This window comes from Mesoplodon densirostris, chromosome 1, assembly GCF_025265405.1.
Source record: "Mesoplodon densirostris isolate mMesDen1 chromosome 1, mMesDen1 primary haplotype, whole genome shotgun sequence".
In the NCBI taxonomy this organism is placed as follows: Eukaryota; Metazoa; Chordata; class Mammalia; order Artiodactyla; family Ziphiidae; genus Mesoplodon; species Mesoplodon densirostris.
The window spans coordinates 47,897,815-47,915,394 of NC_082661.1; the positions used below are offsets into that span (position 1 = coordinate 47,897,815).

Here is a 17,580-nt window from a genome sequence, read left to right on the forward strand (position 1 = left end):
ACCATACACCAGCATCTAAAGATTCTGATAAAACCATCTATACCCATTAACTGGAATTAAAAGTATCTTCACTATAGTGAGGAATGGAACATTTACATAGCCTCAAAGTATCACCCCACAAGATACTTATTAGTTACAAAAAATATATATTAGTTACAAAGAAAAAAACTGGCTTGCACTCTTCGAAGATGCTGAGGTTGTAAAAAGCAAAAAAAGGCTGAGAAATGGTATCAGACTGAAAGAAGACTAGAGAGATTTGACAACTAAATGCAGTGAGTGGATTGGATTCTGAAACAGAGAAAAAGAGAGACTGTAAAGAACATTATTGGGACAACTGGCAAAATATGAATATGGCTGAGGATTAGCTAGTACTACATCCAGTTAAAATTTCCTAACTTTGATAATTATACTTTTTGTTGCTGTTGTCAGAGAACAGTCAATTGGTGACTTTATTTCATATAAAAGTTACATCGAAAGAAGAGGTTGAAAAGTCAAGTATACTTGATTTGCACATACTTGCCAAGTCTCACAGGATTCAACCACTTCAATAAATTTTCTATTAATAAACAGGATAGACATATTAAAAGCCTCACATCAAAGCCCAATAGACATGTCCAACCAAGATGACAGATGTGCAAATGAATATGCAGAATGTGTAGCTATAAGAGAAAGTTCTTATTCTTAGAAAACACACACAGAAATACAGTTGTCCCTCGAGGGATTGGTTCCAGGACCCCCTTTCCCAAACACACACACACACACACACACACACACACACACACACACACAGATACCAAGATGGCATAGCCTGCATATAACCTACACGCACATCCTTCTCCTGTATACAGCCTTAAATCATCTCCAGATTACTTATAATACCTCATACAATGTAAATGATACATAAATAGTTGTAAATACAATGTAAACAAACGTTATGTAAATAGTTGTCTGTGCATGGCAAATTTAAGTTTTGCTTTTGGGACTTTCTGGAATTTTTTATTCCCAAATATTTTCAATCCAGGTTGGTTGAATACATAAGACACAAAAACCCATGGATACAGACTGCCAACAGTATGGAGAAGTAAGAGGGCAGGACGTCTGCATGATGTCTCCCAAACAGGTTCAGAAAAAGATATTATGTATATATAGAGAGAATGATAAAACAAATGTGGTGAAATGTTCACAAGTGGTAAACCTGGGTAAACAGTATTTGGGAGCTCTCTCTACTAGTCTTACAACTTTACTGTACAGTTTGAAATTATTTTTAAATAAAAAGTTAAGATATAAATGTTAAAAGTAACAAAACTATTTGGTGCAAAAGAGTACCTTCACTAGATAGCTCTCCAAGACCTACATCTTCCTGCTCCATGAACAGCTTTGACCCAATTAAATAAGGTAAAGGACGGTCAATGTATAGATCCTGTAAACAATGAAAGGGAATAAGCCATTAAATATTTAGGTTGAAAATAAAATTAGGTATTCCATTTGACATCTTGTTCCATCTGACTACCGCCCAAAAGTTATATAATGAAAGTGGAGAATAAGCAACACAGCAGGACTTTTTTCTTTAAATCACTGATTAAAAAAAAGTTAAATCCTAGGTAAAGATGGCAAAGTAAAGCTGAATCACATAGAATCTCCCTTCTCAAGTGCCTTATTAACAAAAATGGCAAAGGCTTGCAAAAAGTTTACTAGCAGTAACTGAACAAGGAAAGGGGCAAAACTTCATAGTAATATGTCCAAAAGGAGGAGGACCAAGTAAAGAAACCGGAAATTCTGGCAACCTTTGATGATGGTAACCTATCTTTCTCCCCTAAAATTCAACTCTGGTGAGCAAAAATCAACCAATCAATCAACCTCAAGAACCAAGTCCTAAATTTGGAGAAGCACACTGAGGAAATAACCCAAATGGTTTTATGACTTGAGAAGGCAGGTGGGTAGGGGGACATGTGTACAAACAGGATACAAGTAAGGCAAAGGAAGGGAATGGAGGAGGACTCCTTCACACTTCATCAGGGCAGAGATGCAGAAACACAGAACATAAAGCATGGGCTAGATGAAAAGAAACAGAGTGGCAACTGGGCGAATATTCACAGTGAACATAATTAACTAAAGGAATGTCTCCAACGGACTGATGAGAACCTACCCAGCAGAAAAAAATAACCCAAAGAAGAGAATAATAATATGTCCCAGAGGTTCACACTGTAGAATTCAGAGAAGTAAAACTGGTAAAATAAGACCAGATGATAAAACAAAATGAAGGATACTGTCTACAGAATAGTACATGTTGGAGATCCTTCCACTGCAGGCCATCACACACATCAAAATTTTAGAGTTAAGAAAGCACTCCAAAAGAAGAAGTAAAGGGCTTTCCTGGTGGCACAGTGGTTGAGAATCCACCTGCCAATGCAGGGGACACAGGTTTGAGCCCTGGTCCAGGAAGATCCTACATGCCGCGAAGCAACTAAGCCCATGCACCACAACTACTGAGCCTGTGCTCTAGAGCCCGCGAGCCACAAGTACTGAGCCTGCATGCCTAGAGCCCGTGCTCCACAACAAGAGGAGCCACCACAATGGGAAGCCCGCGCACCGCAACGAAGAGTAACCCCCGCTCGCCACAATTAGAGAAAGCCCGTGCGCAGCAACGAAGACCCAACACAGCCAAAAATAAATAAATAAAATTAATTAATTTTTAAAAAAAGGAAGAAGTAAAACTGTCACTGTTTGCAGATGACATGATACCATACATAGATAACCCTAAAGATGCCACCAGAAAACTACTAGTGCTAACCAATGAATTTGGTAAAGTTGCAGGATACAAAACTAATGCACAGAAATCTCTTGCGTTCCTATACACTAACAACGAAAGATCAGAAAGAGAAATTAAGGAAACAATCCATTCACCATGGCAACAAAAAGAATAAAATACGTAGGAATAAACATACCTAAGGAGGTAAAAGACCTGAAAAAAGAAAAGAAAAGAAAGCTCTCCACCCTGGGGCAACCTCCCATCTTCATAGTGAGGCATGGCCCTTTGGCCTTAATATCTCCTCCCTATAGAAAAGAACCTGGGTGCAGGGAAGAACAATTCTGATGCTTCACCAATGACAGAAAGCTTGGGAAGGTTAGTGTAAAAGATACAACAGCAACCAATTTAGTGCAAAGAAATGGAAGTGCTAATTGAGCTAACTGTTCACTGACTTAGGAGGCTTGTTTCCAAAGTCTTCCTGTAACAGAGAAAGTGGTGTGTGACTTGGAAGTAGTAAGTGTGGCCCAGGCAATACATTTCCCAGCGTCTGCTGCTGACTTCTAAATCCCTATAGTGAAAAAGCAAGCCGGCGAGCATATCACGGTTAAAGGATCAGCCCCAATTTGGCACTATAAGCTCAAATCGGAACAGAAATGGGCAGTGAAATGAAGGACTAGAAGAGACTGATTTTGCAGCATGTTTCGATTCACAAGGCTCTTATGTGTCACAAGGACTCTCAAAATCAGTAAGGCAATCTCCTGTGTTTACTACTGAGCCTGAGAGAAAGTAACAGTAAAGCAATAAACATCGGCTAATAGTTTCTTCGTGAACACTCATAGCAGCTTTATTCATATTGGCCAAAACCTGGGAACAACCCTCATGTCTTTCAACACTTTGGAGGTTCCCTCTCAGTGCAAGCTGCAGAATGTCAGGTTCCCAACAATCCCTACCTCTCATGAGCCTCCTCATCCTTCAAAACCCAGTTCAAATCTCATCTTCACCCTAATTTCCCCAGCCAGAAGTCAGAGCACTTATGATGGTGACTCTTGTAAATCCTCCTCGCTCCCACCATCTGGTACTGCTGTAATAAGCATCCTGAGAGTAGGAACCATGTCCTGCATCTTTGTACTCCCCCAACTTGGCATGCTAGTACCTAGTAAGTGCTCAATTGATGCTTGTGTACAGCAACTCTTTCTGATCAATGGAGTCAGTATGAGACTGCTAAGAGACATCCTCACTTCCTAGAAGTGAAGTCCATGTCTTACCAATTCTATGCCCAAGTAAAGTACCCAAAACCCAACAGGTGCGACAATAAATATTTCAACTGAATGTCTTTACCTTTGGCTCAAGGATCAATTCCACCCGCTCATTAGCATCATCTTCTTCAGAGTCTGAGTTTCCTGCTTTTATATCTAGTTGCTCAAATGCACTGTCCAACACTTGTAAACCGTAGTTCACAGCCTCCTGGACTTTAGGAATCAGATCTACTTCTTTCTGTTCCCGGGTCTTCTCCTAGGAAAAAATACTGTTCAGTAAGATCTCCAGTATATTGATATCACCCTAATAAAACACTGGGAATGTTTGCTAAAGCCTAGACTCATGCTCCAAAAAACCCCCCAAATTTTAATTAAAAATGTTAAATTCTTAACAATTTAAAATGTTAAACAATTAAAAACGTTAAAAGTCAGATTCTGCTGAATGCCTCAACACAGACTTTGGAGTGGTAAATCCCAAGTTTGTCTATGCATTGAACACACATCGAACTACGTAAGGTCCTGGAGCTCCAGGTTCATCATCTACAAAAACAAAAGCACAACTATGGTGTGATGGTTCAGCTTTTATAGGCTATGTAAAAGAATCTTAATAATGAATGGCACATCACAAGACATCCAGGGGCACTTCACCTCCCTGCTACTGGAGGAACAAAGGGCCTAGACTTTTAGCTTTGCCATGGCTGTATCCCACTAACCTTGCTTAATGATCCTTTGGACAATTTTAGGAGTTAAGACTTAGAACAAAATACCCCAGCCAGAGATGTCATTTTTCAATTACAGCTAAAAAAAAACAATAACTGGACAATTACGATTATTCTATAAACTTGTTTCAAACCAAGAGAGGGTCAGTTTCATCTCTAATCTATCCTGTACATCACCCTAGAACAATGCCCCTGACCCCGACAGAACTCTGTACACATCACTAACCTGCTGAAAATATTCCACAGGTCTCCACTTACTATAACAGCAGCTCTCATACATTCAACTGTGTCATCAGTTGTAAGAAATATTGCAAAATATATTTAGTGTCATTTCCCCGCCTCACAAATATTCTAGAAGTTGATACATAATTACAGAAAGAACCAAACCATACAGTGTTGTTTTGACAGTCAAAGGGGAAAATCTGAAGAGTATTTTATACTACCTCAAGTGTGGAAGTCTTTCTAATTTAGCTTTTTTGTTTTGGCTGCATCTTTTCTACACTCTGGTAGGCTTGATTCTGAGTTAAATAGCTAATATTGTACTAAGTGTGCGAAAACATGCTTGTGAAATAAATATATAATGGATGTTTTAAAAATAATTCACTAAATAGCTATCACCTTAAAATTGACCCCTGACTTGGTATAACCAGATACTATTGCACTTAAATGGTTAGCAAGTCCCTGAGTACTATTAAAAATAAAGATTTAAAAAAAATTTTTTAAGGCTAGAAATAGGCAGAACTGTAGCTGGTTTCTAATATCCCTTCTTAGTCTAACACCTTCATATGTTACAAGCAATATGGCTTTCACCTTACTTTCATTTTTAAACTGGTAGGAATAAGAATCAAAGCAGTCATGAAAGGATAGGGAAGCACAATCTTCAAAGAACTCACAAGCTACAGCCCAGCATGGCCTACTTTTTTTTATAGCCCTCAAGGTAAGAAAGGTTTTTACATTTTTAACGGAGGAGGGGAAGGGGAGGAGGAAGAGAAGAAAAAGAAGAGAAGAGACATAGGTCAATGCGGCCAGCAAACAAAATATTTATTATCTGGTCCTTTACAGAAAATGTCTGCATACCTCTGCTCTATTCTTAAGCCAGAATTCAGGAACTTAATCTATACATTTCTTAATACACTAAATTTCACAAACAAACTAAAGAGTTCAATTGTTGGGCTGTCAGGAGCAGCTTCTCCCATTTCCCTCAGTGTCCATCTTCCTGCCCACAATCCCTCCACCAGCCACATCACAAATCTCCACCACTTTTCTTCTTGAAAGGAGTGCAACAGAAGAGTGATTTAATGCAAGTACCTGTTCTGGTTTTTCTGCCTCAGGCTTGAGCACCGGCTCCTCCACTTCTTCATCATATACACGCTAAATACGGAAGCAAATTCAGTTTGGAATGGTCAAAACAGCATTTGGAAACAATCACAATGTAAGAATTCAATACACAGTTTAAAAAAGACAAAGATGGGGAAGAAATGATTATTCAACAAATGGCTGAGGCCACTGGCCAAGGGCAAAAAGCAAAGAACAGTAGTCAACTCTCCCAAAATTAAGTTTTAAAAAAAAGACACAGGGCCTCCCTGGTGGCGCAGTGGTTAAGAGTCCGCCTGCCGATGCAGGGGATACGGGTTCGTGCCCCGGTCTGGGAGGATCCCATATGCCGCGGAGCGGCTGGGCCCGTGAGCCATGGCCGCTGGGCCTGCGCATCCGGAGCCTGTGCTCCGCAACGGGAGAGGCCACAACAGTGAGAGGCCCGCATACCGCAAAAAAAAAAAAAAAAAAAAAAAAAAAAAAAGACACAAATGACTAGGAAACATGAGAAAAAAACCTTCAATCTCATTGTTGACCACAGTCACAAGAACAATAATAAACTGGTGTTCACACTTTCTTGTTTAATCTAATACTTAATGCTGACAGAGCAATGATACAGATACTCAAATGTGAGGCTATGAGAATACCAAGTGGTAGAACCTACCTACTAGGTAACAAGAGCTTTAACATTTTGCACAGTGGAAACGGTAAAGGTAAGTTATTTTAATCCTGTTGCTTAAAATGGTTGCTAAATTTTTATTATCCCATTTATAAGAAAATAGATAGGCCAAGCCCACCAATGATTTGCCAGAAGGCCAGGCATGGGACTGACCCATACAGCTGGAGCAGGCAGCCTCTCTTTTCCAAAATAGATCTATCACTCTGGCAACTGTGTAATTTCCTTTTTAACTATATATTGTTGTTTAAACTTCCAAAGTAAAACATTCTCATTATAAATAGTGCAATGATGAAAATGTTCTGGAATTAGATACTGGTGATGGCTACAAAACTTTGTGAATACACTAGCACCTATTGACTTGTACACTTTTTAAAAGGGTGAACTTTATGGTATGTGAATTATAAGTCAATTAAAAATTAAAAAGTCAATATAAAGATATAAGTGAAAGAGATGTGTTTAAAAATTGTTCCATCCTTACCTCCAACCAAACCCTCAGAATAAGCAATTTAAGCTTGGTGTGTGCTCCTCTATGTTTCCCACATAGAAACATACACAAATATATACAGACATATGCACATATTCAGAGTTCTCCCACTCTTCCTGCTTTTAAATAAAAATGCACTTATACTATACACATTCCTCTGCCCCACTTTTTCACTCGATATTTACATAAACCACTTTCTAGGTCAATGCAAATAGATTTCATTCAATCTTTTTTATATCTGCACAATATTCTATGGTATGAACTTGACTATGATTAATTCAATAATTCTCTATTAGGAAACATTAAGGAGATTTCCAGTTTTTGCTGTTGTAAATAAACTGCTGTAAACATATGCACATATACTGAATTCGTAGGCCCTGGATCTTTTATTTCTATAGGCTTCCCAAAAATAGGATTGCCAAGTCACAGGACAAAACTGTTTTTTAGACTTAATAGCTACCTCCAGATTTCTGGCCACAAATGTGGAGCAACTCACACTGTCCCCACAACATATTCAAGTGCCCACTTCCCAGACCTTTGCCAGCAGTGGAACCATGTTACCTACCTTTTAAAAATATCTGCCAATCTGATTAGACAATGTTATTTTTAAACATTCGTATCTTCTAACCCAAGAATTCTACTTCTTGAAATTTAGTACCCAGAAAAATAAATACAAACAATAAGATGCTCATGGCATCAGATTTATACTGCAAAGTCACAAACACCAAATCTGTAATTCTATGCAATTCCAATCAAAGTGCTAGTAGAATTTTCTGGGGAATTTAGCAAGATAATCCTCAAATTCACAGAGGAAAGAAAAAATCCAAGGATAACCATGACAATTCTGAATAAAAAGAAGTCACAGGGATTTGCCCTATTAGGACTTACTAGAAATCTCTGGTATTTAAGATTGTGATACTGACGACGGCAGATAAACATAATATAAGACAGAGGCAAGAGACAGACCCACAATTACATGTAAGCTTGATTTTATATTCACAAAAACACACATTCATACATATAAGTCACTGAGGAAAAGAACTACACAATAAAAGTTATCCATATGGGAAAAAATATGCATTCATTCATACACATAAGTCAGTGAGGAAAAGAACTACAAAATAAAAGTTATCCATATGGGAAAAAATATGCATCATACACATAAGTCAATGAGGAAAAGAACTACACAATAGGGCTTCCCTGATGGCGCAGTGGTTAAGAATCCGCCTGCCAGTGCAGGGGACACGGGTTCGAGCCCTGGTCCGGGAAGAACCCACAAGCCACGGAACAACTAAGCCTGGGCGCAACAACTACTGAGCCTGCACTCTAGAGCCCGCGTGCCACAACTACTGAAGCCTGCGTGCCTAGAGCCCGTGCTCCGCAACAAGGAAGCCACCACGATGAAAAGCCCGTGCACCACAACAAAGAGGAGCCCCCACTCGCCGCAACTAGAGAAAGCCCGTGTGCAGCAACGAAGACCCAACGCAGCCAAAAGATAAATTAAAAGAACTACACAATAAAAGCTACTCATATGGAAATGAACCAAATGAGATCCCTACCTCATATTACGTATACCTGCACCGATATACATCCACACAGATATACTCTCCAGGTAAGAAGAGTAAAAAGGCAGAGATACAAAGGAGCCCACACCCAAAATATTTAGAGTTAAGGGAAGAAATGGGAGGTGGTGCCTTTTAGCAAATATGGCAAAATATTAAAATCTGTTAATGCAAGGTAGTGTATATTATTAGCATTTGTGGTTATTATCTGTTCTTTTCTAGACACATGAAATATTTTATTTAAAAAAATTGATGTTGGGAGTTTGTTAAATGATAGGCACATAATGAAATAAAAACAATAAAAATTAAGTTCACAAAATCTTACAGATGTGTTAAAATGTTTATAAAATAATACACTAACATTAAGAAAAATGCAGGCTGCCAATATATAGAAAAGGTTAAAGTTATATACATACATATATACTCTTAGAAAGAAATATGCCAAAATGTTCAGTGGCTGGTTAATTTGGGGTGGTGGAATTATAGTTGATTTCTGTAGTTTTAATTTTTTCACACTTTAGTACTTTTTATGTATGCCAATCTCTCCTACAGTGAGTGTTCATTACTTTTATAACAAGAAAGGAAAACACTTAAAGCCCAATGTCTGCATGGAAAATGGACTTGGAATATACATGTCAAAATGTTAAGAGGCTCTCCTTTAGCATCTGAAATTTCAGATGATGCTTCTTTTTCCATACTTAAAAAAAATTGTTCTATAAAGCCCAGAAATTTGGGGAGTAATTTTCAAAGGCAGGAAGAAATAAAGTAAATAAATCTTAAAATGGAGACTTTAAGACAAGGTCACTTCAGACTTCAAATAGTGAGACCACTTAACCTAAAAGGTTGAGCTTCATGCTGAGGTCTCAACAGCATTAACACCCTACTTTTTCTACTGCTTGTCATTAAAAACTACCTCACAAGAGATCAGCAGCCTGTGGAAAGCCAAACATGACATCTAAGAAACCAACCAGCAAATACAAAAAACCCATGGGATCTTTTGAGGCTGGCCAGGACCATGCATCTCAAGTACTCAGTACACAGCAGGAAATCAATGCTAACTTCCTGCACCCTTACCAGTTTCACCCAACTCACAGCTTCATGGGTTTTTTGATCATTTTAAAATCAGGTAGCCATTCCCAGAACTGTTAAATATCTTTGATATTTCCCCTCAAAGCATCTTTTCCTCATTTGGGGAGATGAGGTAAGAGATGAAGGTGGGGAATTAGAGAAAATGCTGACGAGGGGCTGAGATTTCTTAACATGTTATAAACAGCCCTGGTCCTTTTCACTTTTGTGATCTCTCATTAATTCATTCAAATATTCACTGAGTCCCTATATATCAGGCTCACGTTGAGCCCAAGGAATACAACATTTAGCAAAAATATGGGGGTTGATTTAGTAGGGGAGTTCAACACATCCAATCATATCAATAAATGTAAAATTACAATCATGGGAAGTGCTACTAAAGAAGTCATTAGGGCCTCCCTGGTGGCGCAGTGGTTGAGAGTCCGCCTGCCGATGCAGGGGATACGGGTTCGTGCCCCGGTCTGGGAGGATCCCATATGCCGCGGAGCGGCTGGGCCCGTGAGCCATGGCCGCTGGGCCTGCGCATCCGGAGCCTGTGCTCCGCAACGGGAGAGGCCACAACAGTGAGAGGCCCGCATACCGCAAAAAGAAAAAAAAAAAAAAAAAAGAAGTCATTAACTAGGTCACTTGATGTTTCAGGACAAAATTCCTAAATTAACAGATTAATGAAGCTTCGAGAACTGTACTCCCTCCGGATAACACACTGATGCGCTGGCCACTGTTAATCAGCATTTCTCCTCCTTCAGAGTCCCCTCTTGAGCCTTTACTAAAGGCACTAATTTCTCCTGCCCTGGAAAGTCCTGATTGCTCTTCAGTTTCACTAACTATAATGCAGTTTGCAATCTACTGGCTGCCTCTAGGTCAATTACTAAAACCCAGAAACCTATGACTGTGCGTAACTTTCCAATAAACTACCATGAAACCAAATGGCACCATCATTTAAACCAGAATTCAAACTGGCCAGGGTTTGAAGAAAACACATGCAAAGTCAAATCACTGCCAAATGTATTATCAGCAGGTAGTTTATTTCAGAGTTTTATTAAGCATTAGCCATACTCAACATTATCATGCTCTACCACAAATGGAAAAACACGTAACATGTGGCATTATAGGGAGGTCTGGGAAGCAGTTTGATTTGGCAGTGGCAACAGGCACATCTAAAGGGGAATTGGCTGCAGAATGGAAGGGGAAGAGGCATAAGGACTAAGGGGATGGAGAGACGGATGGAAAGTAGGGAATCCAAGAAGTGAACAGAAATAAAGAACTATTACTAAAAAATAATCAACAAAAACAAACAAAAAAAAAACCACCCACAAAAACTAGATTATGGGAAACTCAGATGCTAAGAAAACTTGGCCAGAAAAGAAGAGCTAGAGAAAAGAAAAAGAACTGAAGGTTATGATTCAGAAACAAAAGCTTATGATGCCCCTCAGCCCCAAAGTATCAGTCGGGTACCAATCCAGTACCAATGTGGTACAGGCACATCAGGTACAAAAGAAGCCTCCCAATTCTATTCCTTGTCCAGTCTAGGGCTGCAACACTGACTGCACAGAAGAGCTAAGCACCTGATCCAGCAAGAAAGGTACAGAATGAGAGCAACAGGTATATTCAAAAGGACACAGAATTCAGCATGATGAAAAAGTGATGGGGCTGCATACACCAGTGAAGTACAGATGAGAGTCCTGTAAACTGCCTCTTCCAATGGGAAAGACGCTCAGGACCAAGCATGGACATTCTGTGTAGACAACCAGAAAATGACTACAGAGTTGACTATTTGTTACATTTTAAACCTACTGGTAAAGAGATATTTAAGACCTTTATTAAGATCTTTATTTTACACACAGCTTCCCCAAAAAGCCTAGTAGTGGCATTTCAACCTGAACTACTAAAAATGTACAAACATGCTGCATAAGATACCTGCATGACAATATTTAGTCTCTTCTTAACAATCCTAGATCGTGGGCTTTGTATAATCTTGCAAGTTTTGAAATCTTTTTTTATTACTTTGCATCTAACAATCTCGGGAGATAGCCTACTTTACTAATTCTCTTTTCACAGATTAATTAACACTGATACTCAGAAAGTTAGCTACCCTATGAGAAATACAGACCAGCTTAACTAAGATTCCTCTCCATCCTCTGTTAACAATCTCCCCTACAGTCACTGGGCTCCAGCCACACTTGCTTCCTTTTTGTTCTGGAATTACACTATTATGGAAGATTGTTATCTTCTCTAAGGAGGGGCTCTGTCTAATTTATCTACGTATTCCTAGAACCTAGCACCCAGAAATTTGATAAATACATAGACAAAATAGCACTTGGGTTAAAGCTCAATAATCTGTTTAGAGCTGATTCTATGGCATAGGTTTAGCCACCATAACAAAACGTTAGTTGAGAATATTCCAAGTAGACACACACATGCCTTTTATGTAACTTATCAAGACATAATGGATACAATCAATAACCTGATGGTGTCCAGAGAATCAGACCAGGTGTATGGCTTTACTTACAGACCATGCTCATAACAAAACTTGTTGGAGTGCCATGCAATTCAGCAGTCTACACAAAAACTAAAAATCAATGTAAACACTGGAATATGAGGAAGTTTTATCGTTAGGTTTTTTCAAAGGCTTGAAAAAAAGTAAACTTTACTAATAAAAAGGGGGGGCATCAATCACCAAGAACTACTACTTCACCAAAATTTAAGAAAGCCTAATAATGGGTCACTTAGTATCACAGTGACTCTTGCTCCTTCTAACAGTATTATTTTTTTATAAGTCCGATGTAACTAAGTAACTCACATTCTCAATGAACTGGGTATTAGACAGCATAAGGAAGTCATTGAAGACATTATGTAGTCGACAATCTGTGGCTTTAGTTTCCCGAATTAGTCCATCCACTTGTTTCTTGATTTCATGGGTCCTAGAGATAGTCTGTTGTGAGAATTCCTGTAGAAACTGTAGTAACTATTTAAAAAAAAAACATACAGTAGTATCAATATTATATGCACCTATTCTGCGTGTCAAAACAGAAAAGAACCCATTTCCTTTCACCTGTGTGTGTGTGCACCCGTGTGCTGGAATGTAAAAGGGATGCTGCTTTTGACAGTACCAAGACCAAGTAGCATCGAAAAACATTAAGAAAGATCATCAGAACAGTGGCAATGAGTCAATGGATATTTGCTATATCGTTTTTGGAGGAATTTAAAAGCCCTGTTTGGTTGTCATTCTACAGGGATCAGAGACAAAGGGAAAAATAACAAACCACTACTCTTACCAAAAATCCTATTCAAATGGAACTTTGGAATCACAGTTCTGAGCTTATTGGGCCCCCTGCCTAAAGGGTCCCACTCAAGGATATCCATATACTGGTTTGTCTACCGCTCCACTCAGTCCAGGTCCCAACATGGAATAGCCTAACTAGTGCCATGTAAGCCTGAGAGGTGGCCGAAGCCGATCCCCGCTCAGGGTGGAGTTGGGGGCCTGGCTAGAAAACCCAAACAAGGAAGGGCCGCAGTCCGAGTGGGAGCACTGAGAGGGCTAAGGTCAACCAGCCCGCCTCCGCCCCAGTGCCTGGGGACTACCACCCGGGAGTTTTCGAGGGCGAGAAGGGACGTTATCAAGTCAATGAGAGGCAACAGGATCGACTGGGTGGAGGGGGACTGGGGGCTCCCGTCGTCCCGCTCGCAGGCCGCGCATCACCCCAGAAGGCCCGCCCTCCCCTCCGGTCCCTGGGGCCCGCCTCTCACGCCGGCGTCGGCTGCCAGCGACCAGCTCTGGCTGCTCTTGCGGATCTCCTCCACCGACCAGGGCCGCTCCCACACGGGCTCGGACCCCGGCGGCCGCTCCTGGTCCGGGGTGGTCCCGTTCATCTGCAGCGGGAAGGACGAGAAGAGGGGCTGAGCTCCGGGGAGGCGGCGGTCAGGGCCAAACCCTCACCCGAACCCCCGCCCTCACCATCTTGGCTGTGCAGTTCGGTGGGCTCAGGGAGCCACAGGACCGCGCCCGCTAAGCCCCGAAAGTCTCCGGAAGCTAGCGGTGCGGCCCTGGCACGTGACCGGCCTCACGTGACCAGAGAGCAGGTGACCTGCGCCTCATGTGACCGGATGCGGGGCGCTGCGGAAGGAGGCCGGGCTGCTCTCTGAGGTACGCGAGTTAGAAGAGCCCCCCAGTCTCATGGGTGGACTTACGGATTATCATACTAAGTGAAGTAAGTCAGAAAGAGAAAGGCAAATATCATATGATATCACATATTTGGAATCTAAAATATGACACAAATGAACTGCCTGTGAAACAGACTAACAGATACAGAGAACAGACTTGTGGTTGCCAAGGGGAAGGGAGGGTGGAGGAGGGATGGATTGGGAGTTTTGGGTTAGCAGATGCAAACTATTACATACAGAATGGATGAATAAGGTCCTACTGTATAGTACAGGGAACTATATTCAATATCCTGTGGTAAGTCGTAATGGAAAGGAATATGAAAAGTTTATATATGTATAACTGAGTCACTTTGCTATACAGAAGAAATTAAAACAACGTTGTAAATAAACTATACTTAAATAAAATAATTTTTTTAAAAAATTATTTCACTAAAAAAAAGAGAGCAAGGGTGAAGACGCCAGGGGGCGCTGAAGGGGTGGGTCGGCCGGGTTGCGCTTCAGCTGGAGGTCGCAGGTGGAGGCGCGTGGTTAGCCTCGGAAGCACACAGGCAGCCAGGTGTGTTTAGAGAGAGGAGCCAAAAGGAGGTGTGGGAGAACAAGCCGAGGGGCTTTAAACAACCGGCGATGTGGAGGGAGGAAGAGCTCGCCGCTGCTCCTCTTCCTTGCTGAGTCTCCTCTGCCTGTCTGGGGGTCAGCCCAGATTTTCTGGAGATTGATGTATCTGGCTGTCACCGTACTTTAACGACATGCTCAGTTTCAGCTCACTGTGTAGGGCCTCCTTAAGCATCCTTTACTTCCTCCGCATTGCTCTCAGACTCAAGTCCAAACTTCTCATATGACAGGCAAAAGCCGTTTATAATCTCATCCCTGCATGTGAATCCATCCTCAACTTTCCCACCTTCCCACGAGCGCTCAGTGATCTACCTATTCCACCTCACACTTCCCTGAAGGCCCCTCTGCAGAGTTCTTCTTCTTCCAGACCAACTTGCTTTTTAAAATGAAGATTCCAATTTAGGCTAGTTAGGCTAGTTAGGCACTAGTTGGGCTATTCAATTTTGGGACCTGGACTGAGTGGAGCGGTAGACAAACCAGTATATGGATATCCTTGAATGGGACTCTTTAGGCCGGGGGCCCAATAAGCTCAGAACTGTGATTCCAAAGTTCCATTTGAATAGGATTTTTGGGTAAGAGTAGTGGTTTGTTGTTTTTCCATTTGTATTAGATACCCTTTGTATGCTGTCCAATACCCTTTCCATTCCTGTGTGCCCAAGTTATTTAATCCCTGTGCGTTTTCCTCAGTGAAAGGAAGTTACATGTCTTGCAGGGATGTTGTGTTAAATGTGATAATATTTGTAAAATAGCACGGTGCCTGTCATACCGTGAGCATTGAACGTAGATCCTACCACTTCCCCTATGCCCTTTGTTTATCAAACTCTTGGACTTTGTTTTGTTTTTGCTTCTGTCTCTTTACTGAAGACTTCCCTGTTTATCCCAAGGATAGCTTTAAGTGCCCCCCCTCAGTTATTTTCTACATGCTTGTACAAATATTCATCATAGAGTATCACATGATATTATAGTTTATTTGTAAAGTCTCCTCTTTAATAGCAATACCTAACATTTATGAAGTGCTCAGCATTTACCACCTTATACATGTTAATTCAGTTAATTCTCACAATGACGTTGTGAGGCGGGTAGTCTTATGCTCATTTTATAGTTGAGGAAACTGAGGCACAGGGAGGATAAGTAACTTACTCAGGGTTAGACAGCCAGTAAAGGAGCAGGGCCAGGAACCCACACCATTAGCCAGTATGTTACTCCATAGCTAGTAGTTTCTTGAAGGAACTTCATTTTTAAATTGCAGTCTACCAACCTCCTGGCCATTCCCATACATTCATTTAAAATATTTTTAAATAAAACCACTTAAGAACTTGGTTGGTATAATTTAGGTGAGCCAGTTACCAAACTTACATCTTATATAACATCATCATGGTCAACTTCAGTGGCCATGTGGATGACCCTGGCCTCAATGTGCCTTAATAACCTTAATCTACATTCCAACTCTCAAAGTCCGTGGATTACCCACACCCTGGACCTTAGCAGCTGAAACTTTCTGACTTTTAAATCTGGGCTGCAATAGAGCAGCCTCTTAAACTTCCAAGTCTCTCTCTTATTCCCTGGTCTGTTCTCAACTAACCCAAGCCTCAGTCTCTCAGTGCCCCTCCTCCCCATTTTGCCCTCTTAGCTTCATTTCTTTGCTTGTCCTGCCTGCAGCCCATGATATTAGCCTTCAACTTCTCTTGACAGCCCTTTCATATCCCCACCTTATGTTTCTGACACATGGTCTCTGCTAACTCCTAGCTTTGAATCAGTCCAACTATGCCCTTTCTCCTTTCCTACACCTAGGTTACTCAAGGAAATCACTGCGATTTCATATTCTGCAAACTTAGCTGGCCCCTCAGCACTGACTGGCAGTCCTTTTACTTATACTTGCTCTATGTACTTATCCTTGATTAGATCCCTTCCATAACTTTACCATGTGGTTCAAAGTATCCATCCTATTTGCCTCTGCCAGAGAAAACAGACTTCTCACCTCAACTTAAAATGTTTCTATGTCTACACCTTCTGTATCTCATACAGTTCTTTCTTTGCACACAACATAATTTGACTGGCAAACAAACCAGAATTTGGGGGAAAGATATTGCAAAGCACACAGAACTTAGGGAAAGCAAGCAGACACTGGTCTTGGGAAGAGCATAAAGCAGAGGAACCTAGGGCAGTCTCCTCTGAGCCCCTGCCACTAGAAGGACTCAGTTCCAGTCATTTCTTTTCTTGGTTTTCTCCTCTGAATTTCACATTCCTGAGATAAATAGAATCTCCTTAGCTTCCCTTGGGTCATATTCCCACTCCCCTAATTGGCTTTTCTACCAAGACCACATAGAATGGACAGAAGTGGTCCCCAAACAAAAAGTTGGGACTGTTACCAAAAGCAGGAAGAAGGGATGCTAGGCAAATAAAAACAGCAGGCTACATGCTGCCTCCACTCCTTTCTTTCAGTCTCTGGGAAAGTCATCCCCGCTTTTGCCCAAGGCCAGTGACCACTATGTTCTTGATTGAGCCTTTCCTGCTTCTCCCGGGATGGTGCTGTTTTGAACTCCCCTTCCTGTGTGTTCAATCTTACTCTCTTTACTAGTATTCCTTCAAATGTTTTTGAGTCATGCTTTGTATTGAATTTGTTCATGTTAAAGAAATCTTGCACTGCAATAACGATGCCTGAGAATTCAGATAAATCTACCTGTCATACTGGTCATTCTCTTGCTACACTTACATGATTAAAACTGTCAACCAGTGAAAATCCTAGAGGAGTTTCCTGCCATGGTATTTGTGAAGTCAACTGTATCAGGGGGGATCCCAGGCCTAGAGCCTTAATCTGAGCTTCTCTGAGCTTAATCTGAGTTTCTGTGCCCAGGTGTCTGCCAGGGATCTTGTTAAAAAGCAGATTGTAAATGAATAGGTCTGAGATGGGGCCTGAGACACTGCATTTCTGACAAGCTCCCAGGTGATGCCTAGGCT

General features: G+C 41.0%; 1 protein-coding gene across 13 annotated transcripts in view; it reads right to left on the reverse strand.

Annotated features, from left to right (window-relative positions):
- The window catches only part of LOC132492975 (WASH complex subunit 2A-like), a 57,087-nt gene extending 43,139 nt beyond the window's left edge, over positions 1-13,948 (reverse strand). For 5 of the 13 annotated variants that reach the window (XM_060102980.1, XM_060102972.1, XM_060103052.1 and 2 more), the window contains exons 1-6: positions 13,805-13,946; positions 13,597-13,719; positions 12,650-12,814; positions 6,033-6,095; positions 4,088-4,261; positions 1,327-1,420 (exon numbers count right to left, since the gene is read on the reverse strand). In XM_060102980.1, the coding sequence (XP_059958963.1) occupies positions 1,327-1,420; positions 4,088-4,261; positions 6,033-6,095; positions 12,650-12,814; positions 13,597-13,719; positions 13,805-13,807 (622 nt within the window). In that variant the 5' untranslated portion in view covers positions 13,808-13,946. Of the gene's footprint in view, positions 1-1,326; positions 1,421-4,087; positions 4,262-6,032; positions 6,096-12,649; positions 12,815-13,596; positions 13,720-13,804 lie in introns of all 13 variants that reach the window. The other 8 variants (XM_060103034.1, XM_060103062.1, XM_060103043.1 and 5 more) reach the window with 5 other exon arrangements.
- Between the last annotated feature and the right edge of the window lie 3,632 nt (positions 13,949-17,580).